Raw genomic sequence first — 14,928 nt, forward strand, 5'->3', positions numbered from 1 at the left:
ATCTGGGGACAATATTCTCATTTTTATCTGCTTTTCCTCAGGAGGCCTGGTTCAAAACCTTGCATTCGGAAATATTTTGGAAATGGTAACGTAATTAGTAAAATAAACTCTGCCCGAAGAAGTCCGATATTTTGATTTGATTTCACTTTCATGTTTTCTGCAGTGCTTAACCCAGGAGAGCACAAAACCCTGGAAGGAACTAAATATCAATAACAATCTAACTTTCAAGAAAGTGGGAAAAAAAAAAGTATTCATATTTGCTGAGCGCTACGCCTTTCTGAACAGCGAGACTGTGTGGGCATTCAAACAGTATTCTCATCAGAATGCAGCCCTAGCAAAGGGCTTTTTTATGTTAGATTCTAGCAGTCCACTGACAAGACATATAGTAACCTTACTTAGCTATAACATATAGTTCATAATTATGTTATCTAGGGTGAGGAGAGCCATGTGCATGTTAGGTACACAGTTAATACATTCATGGCTACATAAAGAATTTGCATAATAATTAAGCACTTCCTTTCTCTTACAGCCATTTACTGTGATGACCCGCCACTGGACTTTTCCCTTCATTCCCTGGAAGAATATAAGACCTTGACTGATGACAACTCAGCTGGTGTAATTCAGGCAATTCTTTCTTAACAATGTGGCCAATTTGCCCAGTTCTGTACTTTTTCTGCAGCTGACCTGCAGCTATGCTATCTGTTCAGTGTTTTGTCGTACAAACACACATGATGCAGGTCTCATGGCTCTACTTAAGTGTTTGTCTTTTCTCGTTGTTTAAAAAGGCCGGCAATTAACCGTGTTACTGAACGATTCCCCTTCTAAAGAAAAAAATGTCTGAAAAAAACAGTATTGGAAACCCCCTATAACTGGTAAGCTGTTAATATCAATCTCAAGTACTACTCAAATACATATTTACATGAATACATTGAATGAATACTTAAGTGTTATTCGCTTAATTGTAATAATATGTTAACAGTATTTATTATTTTTAATCTCAAAACACTTAAAAATTACTATTCTATCACAATTGTTACTGTGGACAGGTACTTTATTGTTCAAGAAAGACTAAGTTAACATATATATTATTTTAAAGATCTCCTCTTTAGATACTACTCCTATTCCTACTAATAAATGCTGGAAATAAAACAAAAATAGTTAGTGACAGAGAAGGCAACTTATTAAATAAAGGTGACAATATTTTTTTAGTCCAGTACAACGCATCATTTCCACAGTTAGGTGAAGGTTTCTCAGATGCTAAGAGGGAGAAAAAGCCATTAGGGTTATACATAAATGAGTAACACTAACAAAAACCATGCAAAAACCATGCACCCACAGTAATTATTCAAAATGTAATGATATTGCCTATTTTCACACTCCTTGTGTGTAAGTAAAGATCAACCGAATCTTTGGTATTGGCTGCTGAGTCCCATTTACACCCAATTAGCCTGCCCTGTAAGACCATGTGTGCAGTAGGGGTCAAGACTGGAAGTGACCACTTTCTGGATCCTGACCTGAATCCTGGGTAGAACACTCTACAGCAAGGTACTTCAAACTGTGGAATTAAAACACCCAGCTGTATACATGGATATTATTATTATTATTAGAATTATTTTTATTCATACTTTGATGTACAACCCTAAATGTCAAATATATCACCATAAGACTAGTGTTGAAGTACTTCAGTTCTTGAAGTACTGAAGCCACGCTGAAAATTTTGCATAAATATTATGGCAGCATGGCAGACGGGGCAAAATAAAGGCCACTGCCTCGCCTACATCTCCCAGAAGGCTGCGGGAAAGTCCTGCCACCTTTTCTGAGGAAACCGACTGGATGGGTGAATGAAGAAGCATCCTGTGCCCTAGAACTGCTATCTGGAGATGGAGGGCAGATCCACTAGACTGCACAGCAGCCGGGCGAGAAGAAGCGACAGAGTAGGCAATCTTTGACTGTAGGTAGTATGAGCTGAACAAGGATTCAAAAGCAGACACCTTTTAAGATGGTGCTGTACTATCTGCACTGTTTTGACCGTTTCCCATTTCTGTGTGTGTCTGCGGCAGGAGATCCTTCTTTTTTAAGGATCAGTGCTACAGAAAACTCCCCATGAGTTGTCACACCATATTTACACTGAAAAGGTCAAGTTCTCCTTGTGAAACTCACGGGCTTATTTTAAAACTCTTGAACTCATTATTTTGGGAAAGGAACTTATATACTGTGACTGAATATAACAAGGATAGGATCAACACTTTACTGCAGAAATGAACAGTATCACTATGCAACATTAAACTTTTAATACTGATTTGAACACAGCAAGAGAAGGTTAAAAATAAAGTGCACTCACTTAATTTTTTTGGCATTAGGTTTAACTACTTCTGCACTAGAAGCTAGATTAAACCCCTTAAGAAGTTAACACGTAGGAAGTGTAAATGGGACTCCACTTCGACAACAGCACGCTTTGGCTGGATTTGAAGCACAGATCAATACATGTGAATAACACACAGGGTGAGGAAAAGGTACATTCGCAGGACAACACAAAACTGACATGCAGAAAGAAGCAAACGTTTCAGTCCAGACAGAGCTGGAAAAGGTATCTATAAACAGGAGAGGAAGGAATAAGAGAAACAAAGGAACTCTAACTTGCATGCATGCAGCAATGTTTGGTGATTGTCGTTGTTAGTTCATTTCGAACAGTGGCCAGGAACACTGTAATAATGTGTTTTCTTAAAAAAAAAAACAGGTGACACTAAAACATAAGACTGTAAAACAAAAATAAAATCATAAAGTGCAATGCTTTTTGGCAGGTCAGTGGCTTCACAAGGCTTGTCAATTGTTATAGTTTTGGAAATGTTAGGGTAGCAGGGATTAATGAAAAGCAATGCTCGGAACTAACAGGCAAACTGTGGCTGGGTTAGGTGTTAAAGATGAAGAATTTGGTTTAAATGGATTCTCTTTAAAAAATGAGAAAAAGAAAATCTGATGTTCAGGTCAACCATTTGCTTTTTTTGCAATGCTGCTCTTTTTTAATGACTTCCCTATTACAGCTCAGTTACTTGCTAACCTGCCTTTTATCTAATCCTGTAGCAGTGAAGCTTGCACCTCCAAGCTAGTGTTTGGAGATGAAATCAACAGCAGCTAATTAGCAGACAATATAATTAATTTTACTTTGTAAAAATGCAGACTAAACGAGAACTTCTGGGTATAGGAATGACTTGCAGACGTCATTGAACATGCTGTTGAAAAATCTGCTTGTGCTCAAGAAGGTTAAGCTAGTCTATTGATGTGAAACTTTGCATTTATCTCCTTTTTCGTGACTGTTACAATTTAACTTAAACTGCAAGATGCTTTCAAGGCTGCTCTCAGCTATGGTATTAAAACAGGCATTAACACCTCCGTTTCATTTTTACAAAAAAAATAAAAACAAATACGCGCAAAATGGTTGATCTTAAAAATATTTTTTATTTCTCCAATTAGATTATTCTATTTTAAAATAAACAAGGATGTTTTTTTTACATGATATATCTAACATGCAATGATCGTTAGGTAAACCAGCAACAAAAATAATAATTGATGGTTTGGTGACATGTGTTTTCATGTAAAAAATGAAAAACTCTACTAAAGGTTGATCTGTTAAAAAAATGCTTCTCTATTGTGAACTGGACCAATCAGAACAAAGATTTTACCTTCTGCTCACCAGCGTGGACGACATCATCAGCACCATGCAAGCCACATGACAAAGTCACATGATACGCACGCACATGATTGGTTAAAAGGAAAGTGGAGGAGGTCACATGGAAAACACAAAAAATTAAAAAAATTATGTAAACATGGGCAAGGAGAACATAAGAAGTTAAGACCAAATTATACAAAAAACAAAGGGAATAAAAACAAAATGAAAAGCAATTTCACAACATAAAAAATTAAACATTTAAAACATATGAAACAACAGGGACACTGAAACAGCATTTCCTCTGGCTGAAATCGATAAGAATATCAAAGTGTTACAAGCAAGTTTTTGTTACAAGCACACAGAGATGACCAGAACAAAAGCTCTTTCGACAATATATTTCGCATTATGGGTATATTTGTAACAGTCTGTAATGAAACAGAAGGGAAAAAAAAAACAAAAATCAGAGGAAACTCTGCAGTATTAAAAAATACTGATTGACGACAACCCAACTACAATAATCACACATGCGCAAGTACTTAACATGGCATGTAAAAAATCCTTTGGTGTGTGAAACAGGCAAGTCTGTGATGAAAGAAGGCTCAAATGAAACAATGAATTTTAAAAATGTTTTTGTTTCTTTAAATTGCTGTGTACAGTATGTCACATACTGTGTGGGCACAGTGTAACATATTAAAATGATCAGTGACTGGAATGTTTCCAAACAGGACTGGATTTTTATCTGTGGTGCTTAATAACTGTCCCAGTATCATCCTGTTTCAGCTACTTGTATGGGATCATTATTCAGGAACAGGGGAGTAAAAGGACACAATGTCAATAAGGGATTTCACTTTGGGGAAATTCATTTCAACTGTGGCATTAGATCTGTGTCTGTATGGAGTTTAAAAGTTTGAGAGCTGTGGAACATTTCGTGCATAGTTAATGCTCATTTGATAGCAAAGGATAAAAATATCAGGGATTGTCAGGATTAACTTAAGAGACTAGCACATCTGTAACGGTTGCGTGAGCATGGAATTAATGTCTACTTGTTTCATTACATACAGTATCGCTAAAGACCATTGCAATAAACACATTTATACAATTGTTTTCCCTTGCCTTTTCATTAGAGATTTATCTTTTTAATTTTTAAATTTCCACCTACAGTACCAGCCATGCGCTAATGACATCCAATAAAAAAAAGTATATATATCAGCATTAATATATGTACTCCAATCTGCAGCGATATACAGTAAATCATTTTAATTTCTATACAGCAGCAGTTTCCATCAAGCCTACTTTCATGAAATTCTTGCCATGACAAATTGAAGAAAGTCAAAAATTTAAACGGCAAAAAGACACTTCTTCTTAACACTGTCTGCAACATATAATTAATCTTCAGGGTCAGTTACTGCATGCAGCTAATAAATACAGTCCTCTCTGAAAGCACAAGAGTACGAAGATGTGATTATCATTTCTACATGCCATGTTGGTATAAAATGAGGAAAAATCATACTTACTCCTTTTTTCACTGCAAAAAGGAAAACATTAAGTGTTTGTATAAAACTGTATGTACAGTACATTGTGTATACTGTAGTACATACACAAATTAGTTTTTCGTATAAGCAGGAATTAAGTTGTGACTGTTACAATACATGAAAATGCTCTGCACACTCCGCTAAAAAGGATTAAATACAAATACAGAAGATAATGGTATTCCTCTTCCGTAAAAGGACTTTGAAGAGTTCTACAGCAAAATGTCTTTTATTACTACAGTATTTTTCCAAGATTCCAGAAACTGAGGTAAGTGTCAAGACAGTGTATAATAATATATGACTGCACAGTACAGTATATACCCCCCAAATACAGTTTTGTATTTCACAATGTCCACCACAAAATATACTAAAAACCTTATTCTAAAATGTCTTGAGATGATGTGTCATGCAAAGTGCTGTATAAAAAGATTATTATGATGTTTGCTTTTTTCATCAACTGTTTCACTTAGAATTATCCTTTCTCAACTGTTTCTTCAAAACATTTTAGGCACCGGACATCAGGCAAGTGCAAGAGATTGGAATCTTCCCAAAGACTTGGAGTTTAAGAAGCCCACACTTGTAAAACTGACCAAACATACGGGTAAAAGTGATTTTAATAATAATAGCAGCCAGACAATCCTAAACAGAAGCCAAGAAGAAATCAAGACACTAGAGTGAACAGAATATAATTTTTTTGTAAAGCCTTTTATAGAGGCTTCAAAACACGCTTTTAAAAAAAGTACCTTTCTAGCAGGAGTTCAGCAGTGGTTTCAATTAAGGAAAGGGGTTAATGGCTTCTAATTAGCTTCTGAGGTATGGGGCCTACTTTCCACTCATTTTCTTGTAATATCCTGTTCTTTATGAACAGCAAATTGAAAGAAAAAGAAAAGACAATGAGCTTTGCTGGCCACATGCTCTCAGCTTGGATATTTCCCGACTGTGGCTATGCTGTGCTCACACTGTGTCGCAGCCAGATCTGACTGCTCTGGAATCCATCAGCTCACACTTTGTGGCAGTTTTTTTTTAATTAGTCGCAATTAGTTTTAAACCTTAACAACAGTCTTTCTCTTCAAAGGTGTGAGCCAGAAACAATGGCGTTTCCCATAATAGCAATCCAGGCACTCAATCGATAATTTGCAATTCTGCTACAAAAGGATTATTATTTAAAACAACAGCACTCACAACACACACTCACTAATCCGGATTTAATCAGTGGAGAATGAGCAGGAACTAAACTATAAGGGATGACTCTGAAACAGTCTAGATTTCTGTTTATTCACACAGTGAGTAGATTTTGCTTGTGAACATAAAACCTCTATAACACTTTTAACTAAAATCCGTACATTAGAAACAGATGCCATGTATCTACTGTATTTCTACACCAACAAACAAAATGAAACTCTCGTATATATGATTAATTGTGGGGACAAAAACATACAAAGCTTATTAATGCAAACTCTCCACACTAAGCATGCTCATCCAAGCTTTGAAAACAAGGAAATTGCAGTTATTTGTTCCTTCTGTTAAAATCTGTGATCAGGAATTTTTGTCAGAGGACCTATATATTTAAACGGACACCCTGAATCAGCAGAACAGACACACTTAACACTGATAGAGCTCAACCTTGTCAGATATAGTTAAGGAGTTATTAGACAATATAGCGGTTTTCCGACCCCATTACTAAAGCTTTGGCTGTAAACCATTTAGAGGTCTTTCTCACAGTGTCATCAGTTCTCAAGGAAACACCGTACCGGATCTTTGCCAAAGCAGAACTGACAACACCTCTGAAGTGAAATATCTATTATTCTAAGCTTCATAGGCTTCTGGATTGTTATTTATTCTTGCCCAAATGAAAATGAAGCTCTCAATATATCACCAGAGCCATGCCTAGAGCTTCCCCCATCTCCCCCCCACAGCTAATATCAATTATAATGTAAAATTATTAAGTAGAATATTTTTTTCTTGGCAGTCTATAAATACTTCAATTTGTATGATTATTTAGGGCCCGCCTTGCCTTAAAAGATTGCTAAGCAGCTGAAAAAGAGATTAGAATTTGCTGACACCTTGTGTCATCTTGTTTAAAAAAAAAAAGGAGCAGATATCTTTGCGTTCAGTAGCTGGGTGGAAAATCTCCCAGCCTCCCGATATGAAGACGCACACAAGGCAGTTACCTCTGTCACAGAAGTGCAGGGGAATCAGTGTTGCTATGGTAACCAAATGAACAGAGAGTAAAGGTAACTAAGATCAAGGGATGAAAAACAAGACAGGAAAGGAAAGCCAGAAGATAAACGGTAGAGAACATGAGACCATTTTTTTTCCTACTGTAGGTAAAACCATTGCCGAAAAATATGACCGGTTTAACAGAAGTGTTAAAAAAACAGCCAGAAGCCTAAATACTATCATTAATGAGTTCACTTTTTTTATCACTACAAAAAAAAACAACAACAAACCAATAAGACGTTCTGTGGGCTTTATTATCTGAAGTAATCCTGTAAGTGAAGCTCTCTTAAAAACTGATGGCTCAAAGCAAAACAGGCCACTGTGTTAATGTCATTTATTTAGAGTTAGTGCTGATGGCAAACTCTGCTTCGGATTTTCACAGGCCATGCTATAATAATGATGAAAGCCTTAGAGGGTGAGGAAATGAGGTTGCAGTGCAGCCCTGGTAAAAATGTTTCTGTTCAAATCATCCATACTTACAGTGTGTTTTGTGCTCTTAAACATTAACGTACAGAGCATCATATTGGTCTAAAACAGATATATATATATATTTTCCGTCATTAATATCTGCTATATTTTGTTCATAATTAATAATAACAGGACTAATCAGATCTTGTCACCAAGAAGGAAGAAGCCAAACGTGGAGGATGAAGACACAAATTAAGAGAAAGGTTTATTGCCTGATGACCTTTGTTTAGTTCTGTGCATCTCACGGAACGCCTTTATTACAGCTTAGCGTCATGCCAGGTGATTGGCAACGCACCAAACAAAAGAGGAGAACCATCATGGAAAGCATGGTCCGTCGGGAGTATGCAGCAAAGCAGGGTGGGATAATGGGAAAGGAAGGGTCTTTGTGCCTCAATCTCCCACCCTCAGATGAGCCAAAGCAGGTTTGCGAACTTTGGATTTCGTTTCTGAAATTGGCAGCCAGTGTTAGGGAACAACGTCAAGCAGGAATCAGCTCCGTGTTGTAAAGCAGGCAAGCTCAGCAAGAACACGCCACACGCCACACGCCAACCACGCCAAAGGCATACTCACTATCTGCGCTAAGGACAGTGCTGCTTGGAGGAATGGGGGTTGGTGTCACTGAAGGAACTGGAAGATGGTAAAGACATGATTATGAAAGAAATGGGAACTCAGTTATGGAAATTCAACCACAGCAAAACACCCACTGTAAGCAATGCTTTAGCCCACTGAGCTGTGATAGATGGAAACCTGAACATTATTCATACTGGGTTAAAACCGCATTCATGGTAGAAGCTGCATGCAAAGCAGGTTTTTATAAAATACTGTAAATAGTAATATTTCCAAGTGCTTTTCCTTATTGAAGTGCAGAACTTCATTAACTCATGAAATGCAGATTTCGCAAGATGTGCTTTTTTTCTGCTTCATCTTCAAAACAGATAAATTGTTTAGATGGCATACTAGACACTTCATGCTGCTCATTTTGCATTAGAGGGCTGCAAAACTACCACATCCGCTAACATAAATCTGTCAACAGAAGAAAATATAAGTGAAGCAAGTATGTAAAAAAACGCTTGGCTACTATACTGGACAAACACTCAATGTCACAGATGGGCAGAAGAGTTGGTGCACCTTTGGCAATCAAGCGTATGTTTTTGAAAACGTAAATTACTTCTGATACTTCACAGGAAGCTCCACAGAGGCAACAGATGAAAGCTCCGTTTTTATCACGTCATCCTCCAAATTATAGAAGCTGAAAAGGCTGAACATAAGGTAAGATTTTTTTCCTTCCCAAAAGTTCAGATACTGCCATAACCATTTACCTCCTACAGTGTGTTCCACACAAAAAAAGCAACAGCAGGCTCTGCAAATTTTTTTTAACATTTCCAAAGAATTGGGTAATGCACCCTGCTGTCTTTACTGACATGTTAAATAACAACACAGCATCTGCTTCAATGAAAGAAATGCTCTCCTACATTTTGTCTCAGATATGAGGCCAATTGGACAGCTGTTACCTCACCTGGCTATGGAGAATGTAATGTCTACCATTTGTTCCTGGCAAGCAGTAAAAGGTCTACATGATTTAAATGCATTCTTATTTTTTAATTTTTATTTTACACTACATACGGGAGCTGAAGAATTCCTAAAAAGAAAAGCAATATGGAGCTTGAAATTAAAGGACTGTGGAATCTGAGAAGTACTGTCAAGGAATCTCAGGATCTAGTTCTTAATGTCTATCCTTGGTGAAGTTTTCTCACTCCACTCTCATGAACCTTACAACGTAGTCTCCTGTGGACTCTTAACATGCAGGTGCATGCAAAATGCCCATGAAAAAGGTGGTGGGTCTGAAATATTCGGTCTCACAATACTCAGGCCTACCCATAAAATACTGCCCCAAAGCAACTCAAACACAGGACTGGAAATGTGAAAGAGCTGTCAGACTCGGATAATTAAGCAAGCAACAACACAAACCAGCAACGCCAACCACAGAGGAAAACAACGAACTCAGAATCACTCATAAGAAAAAATTCAATTTCAGAATTTAAAATTGAATTGTTTTATTAATAAAATAAGGTACTGAAAATAATAACAGCAACTCTATTCATGGCTGCAATTACAGACAACACAACATACTGATTAGCTGCACCTACAGTACAGTACTTCAATCTGTAGAGGCTGTTAATTAACCAAAAGGAAATGGGAAGCAAAGCTAACTTACCAGGTTCTATATGTGTTTTAGTGACAGCATCACTAATTGAGGAGTCAGTTTCTGGAAGCACCGAGTTTGTTAAAAGAATTTCAGTGGTCATGGATGCTGCTGCTGAGAGGTAAAGTAAATTAACAGCACAACAGGGATATTTTGTAAGAAAAAAGGCACACAACACTTTGGCAAAGCTGTCGATACCAACTCCAATGATGTGCAGTGCTTCAATGTCACGGCCAGCCTAAACACAGCAATAACAGCTGAGAAAGGGGTCAGTTTGTATTTTTAACTTAGCCGAACAATACAAGCAAACTGTGCCAACTCTGCTGAAGTCCACCAGAATTATACAACAGACGTCCTGTGGGAACCTTGATTCTAAAACGTGATTCAACAGGAACAATGTGCCTTAAAGCCATTCATAAAGCATAAAAAGCATTCAAAACTTGGTATGGCAAAAAAGCAGCTGGTTTGCTTTTTGTAGCCATAGCATATTCTAAAAAAAGAAGCTGAATGATAAAACTTCAGTAAGTTTTATCTTGATATGAAGCTTCCATATATGCAGTCTGATCTATTATTGTTTGAAAGGAATGCATATTTTTTAAAAAGTGCAATTAAGTCACTTGCAAGTGACACTAAGTCTTGTTTTGCCTAAAACAAAAGCCTAGAAAAACATTTTATCTTCCTTGTCCATCACAAGCTGTGTTAATGGCATCCTAGGGAAATGATTACTTTTTATAATGAGCCCTGGGGTGGACCCTTTGTGCTGATGGAGGAAAGACATTGAAAAGTTGAAAAAAATTAAAAGTACCATATCTCATCTATCTTCCAAAAAGTACATCGAAACCCGGTGCTAACAGCCATCCATAGAAGATGTACTGTTTTGCTTAGAATATGTGACTTAACGTAAGCTCTCGGGCAATGTAGGATAAGCTCTCTGAGCTGTTGCTGTTTCTGTTCAGCTCTGCTTGGCAGATCATCACATCATTAATGCAAAGAACCTCAACAGTTTCCCATCACACTTGCAAATACTCAGTGCAAAGCAAACAGTGCCTGTTTCTAAAACGCAAATGTATTTTCTTATTTTTTGCAAGCAATGACAAAGACATTCATGTTGGTGTAGCAGTGTTGCTTTGCTGTATGTTGTTGTAAAAACAACATATAAAACGCCACACATTAAAAAAAGCAAACCATACTTTCGGAAGTATCATCATTCCTGCAAATCCTTACTCACTGTCTACATTCTCAAAGCCAGGAACTGTGGGGGTTGCAACTGTGGTCTCATCAGTGGTCGCAGTCTCTTTTGACTTGGGTTTGATGTCTACTGAGACGACCTCCGGCAGTGTTACTGGCTGACTAGTTGGATACGTGGTGGCCTCCTGCATGGCAAAATTCAATAACCCAGATTCCTTCTGAGAAATAAATTCCTGAGATAATGTTGTATGCAATTCCCCTTTTTCCTGGGATGGTGTCAATGTCTCAATGACTCCTTCTACAGCTTGAGTGGATGCCTTCTCATATCCTACTTTATCTCCTATTTCTGTTGCTTCGGTAAGATACTTCACTCCTAGCGGTCCCAGTGTAGCTATGCCATTCTCCTCATCTAAAACAAGTGGCTCAACATCTTCTTCTTCCGCCTTGAGAGGCACTACAACCACATAAGTCAGATTGTCTTGGTCATCATCAAAAACCACATCACCATCTTCAGTAGTCTCCTCTTGGTTGTCAAATGAAGGAATGGTTGTGGCCAAATCAAAGATGTCGTTGGCTACCTCTGTGCTGTGCATTGTCTGAATTCCTCCAGTTGCGGTCTGGTGTTCTGTAGTTTCGGTTTCGTACAGTGCTGCTGTGGTTAGAGTTGAGCCTGTAGCCTCTTCAACAGGAGCACCTGTCTCTTCTGTAACTGCTGCATGTGCTGCCACGGTTGTTCTATTCTCAGCCATTGTTGTTGGTGGTGCAGCAAGAGGCACCTCAGTAACATCATGTGATCGCTCGGGTTCCGAAAAAACAGTTGCTCCCTTGACAGTGCCTTCACTGGGTGCTTCAGTTGTTTCTCCTTCTTCTACAAATTCAGCAACGGAAATGTCCTCGGCAGGAGGAACCGTGAGGAACGCAGTGGTTGAACGGATCTCCGCTAAAGCATCTCTTTCAGACGGTGGCTCGGAAGGTTCTGATGCACCACCTGCTTCATCAGCTGTTGAAGGTACAGGTGTGGTTGGGAAATCTTCCGTCGTCACCAGAATTGAGAAGTGAGAATTGCTTGGCATCTCTTCAGGTGTTCCAGTGAGGTCTACAGAGCCATCGTATGTCTCCGGTGCGGTCTCTTCAGATGAATCCGCAGCAGTCGTTCCGTCCTTCTCAACGGCGCTTGGCATTTGAATTGAGCTGGCTGTTGGACTGCGAAATCCATCATGCAGGTCTTCTTCACTTTCTTCGCCGTTGACTGACAGTAACAGTCGGGCACCAAAGACGGCGTGGTCTCTACTCAAGTACGTCAGGTGATGGGCTTTGGATTTCTTTCTAAACTGCCTGGCTTTAGGGTAGTTATACTTCAAAAGAAAGACATGTCCTCTCTCCTCAATCAACGGTGATTCGGCGGTCACTGCATAGGACAACAGCATGACATGAAGATGTTTTTAAACATTTGCAGGCAGCTCTATTCTCAGCTGTCACTGTGAGCCACGTCTTCCTTCAATCTGCTTTCAAGACTGTGATGCCCTCTTTCACCCCCCGGTTTCCATCATATTTAATCATTTAAAAAACAAAACGTGCTTTGAAAGTCTCCACCTGATGTTTGGCATGTTTTCTCTGACTTTATGTGCTCTCACCAAGCTATTTTTGGCTGGCCACTTAAAAGAAAGAAAACAAGCCTAAAAGATGTAAATGAAATCAGACTTCACTGATTATGTCAGCAGTTCCTTTCAAGAATCTGAAAACATTCAGCTTGGAATCTCGAACTAAAATAAAAATGTCAGAAACAATCTAAATCTAAATTATCTTTGCCCAAAATAAAAAACACTCTAAAGCTGTAATGTACTATATGTCCTGAGTGCTCCTATACATAAAATCTAAATCCATCCTGAATTATGAATTATAAATCCATGGTTTTCTGTTTCAATATTCCCTGATTGCCTTGCATTCATTTCCACATCTCCCAAAAAAACTTTAAGTGAGTTTTCCATGATTAATGTTTGAACACTCTGGATCATTGTTCTCCCAATCATCGGCCTCATTTGTACCAACAACCTCTGGATGAATAATATAACGTGTAATTTGCAGTCTGTCTCTTCAAGGAAATGTCCCTTCTCTGATATTTAAGTATAATTATAACAAAGGACATCTTGCACTTGAGTAGGCTTTCTGGATTTGCCTTTTGTTCTAAGAAGGAGCATCTTTTACTGTAATTGTTTTGGCAATAGAAGGGAGTTGTAGAGCACATTTTGTTGATGTCAGAAATAGACGTGATAAGTTACTGAGTAAAAAAGAAGGCAGCTTCGCAAATTAGGAGCTGTTATATCACCTCAACAGTAAAGTTTCAACACCAAGTTCATTTCACTGTGCCCAGCATTTTGATGTTTATGATGACCTTCTGTAAGTCAGAGGGGTACTGTAACATTCTGTTCAAGTAAAGACATAGACTAGAGATTGATTACTCATTAACAGAAAAGAAAGCTATCACATTTACTGTTTTGATAAATTCCTGTGCTACATTCCTGTCCCTTAAGAGTTTTTAGTCCAGTATATTGTTAAACAACCAGCATAATAATAGTAACAATATCAAGTAGAACATTATAACTATAACATGGCTATAGAGTACACAAGCCGCATCAGTATCTGGGATGAGATTCATTATAGTCTCAGCTATATTTAGACAACACCTTCTAAATGCACACAGACACAGCCAAACAGTTCATATTTATAGTAAGTAGGTACTAACATCAAGGGTCAGCTACAGCAAAGCTCACATCTGAAATCTGTTCTACCATTGGCAATGATCTAAAAATATAGCTTTAACCAACCTGTATATTCCAAAAGATTGTGAAAAATGTCAGCTAGAAGACACATGAGAAAGGAAATACTAAAAATGCAGTTAATTATTTCTTTCTTCATTTTCTTATTGAGAAAACTACTCTGCATCCTGATCTTCTGACCAGTCTGGAACTTTGGCTTATCAGCTAATTGCAAATTAGAAACCAACTGTGTGATGACACATTTCCTTTTATCAGAAGAAAGTGGCTTCTTGCAAAATTAAAAAAAAAAAGATCTGACCTATAAAACACTAGGTGGTTTCATTTTAAAATAAGATGAAAGCTTAAAAGTATAGATCTACTTTATTATAACTTAAGGTTTGACTCGAGCAACAGTTTTTTTCTGCAGTTCTTCGAAGTATATGTCCTTTCAGTTTAATAAAGCAATTTTTTCAGAATGGAATCCAACAGTTTGAGTCATGTGCAAATCACTGAAGAAATTAAAATAGAAGACTAAAAGCAATTTAAAACCACTTTTCAGTCAGGAAATACAGCCTTAAAAGTCAGAAAGTTCCAAAGGTGCTTTGAAAATTAGTTCTCATTGCTAGACTAGTACGAGTTAATAGATTTCATGAAGGGCAAGTTAACAGAATCCATGGAAATGTTTGAGAGAATGTTAATAGGATGAATGAAATTAACAAAAAACAGACAGGGTACAAAGGAGGCACTTACTTGAATAAGGATAGTCTGAGTTGTCCAATGGAACAAAGACAGATGGGGGAAAAGTAAAAACAGAAAAGAAGAAACAGAAAAGGTGAGAACTGAAATGTGGAAATGAGAGAAAAGAAAGGACGGGTTTCAAATAAACATATAGTAAAT

At 37.7% G+C, this 14,928-nt stretch overlaps 1 protein-coding gene across 9 annotated transcripts in view; it reads right to left on the reverse strand.

Moving 5' to 3' along the window:
- LOC148816834 (neural cell adhesion molecule 1-like) overlaps positions 1 to 14,928 on the reverse strand; it is a 246,055-nt gene that overhangs the window by 22,547 nt on the left and 208,580 nt on the right. For 2 of the 9 annotated variants that reach the window (XM_088939425.1, XM_088939423.1), the window contains 3 exons: positions 14,782 to 14,796; positions 11,316 to 12,683; positions 8,310 to 8,511 (listed from right to left, as the gene is read on the reverse strand). The exons of the other annotated variants lie outside the window; for them this stretch is intronic. In XM_088939425.1, coding sequence (XP_088795551.1) covers positions 8,402 to 8,511; positions 11,316 to 12,683; positions 14,782 to 14,796 — 1,493 coding nt within the window. In that variant the 3' untranslated portion in view covers positions 8,310 to 8,401. Of the gene's footprint in view, positions 1 to 8,309; positions 8,512 to 11,315; positions 12,684 to 14,781; positions 14,797 to 14,928 lie in introns of those variants that run through there. 9 annotated transcript variants of the gene reach the window in all.

Source organism: Atractosteus spatula, chromosome 22 (assembly GCF_055471065.1).
Source record: "Atractosteus spatula isolate fAtrSpa1 chromosome 22, fAtrSpa1.hap1, whole genome shotgun sequence".
Classification (NCBI taxonomy): Eukaryota; Metazoa; Chordata; class Actinopteri; order Semionotiformes; family Lepisosteidae; genus Atractosteus; species Atractosteus spatula.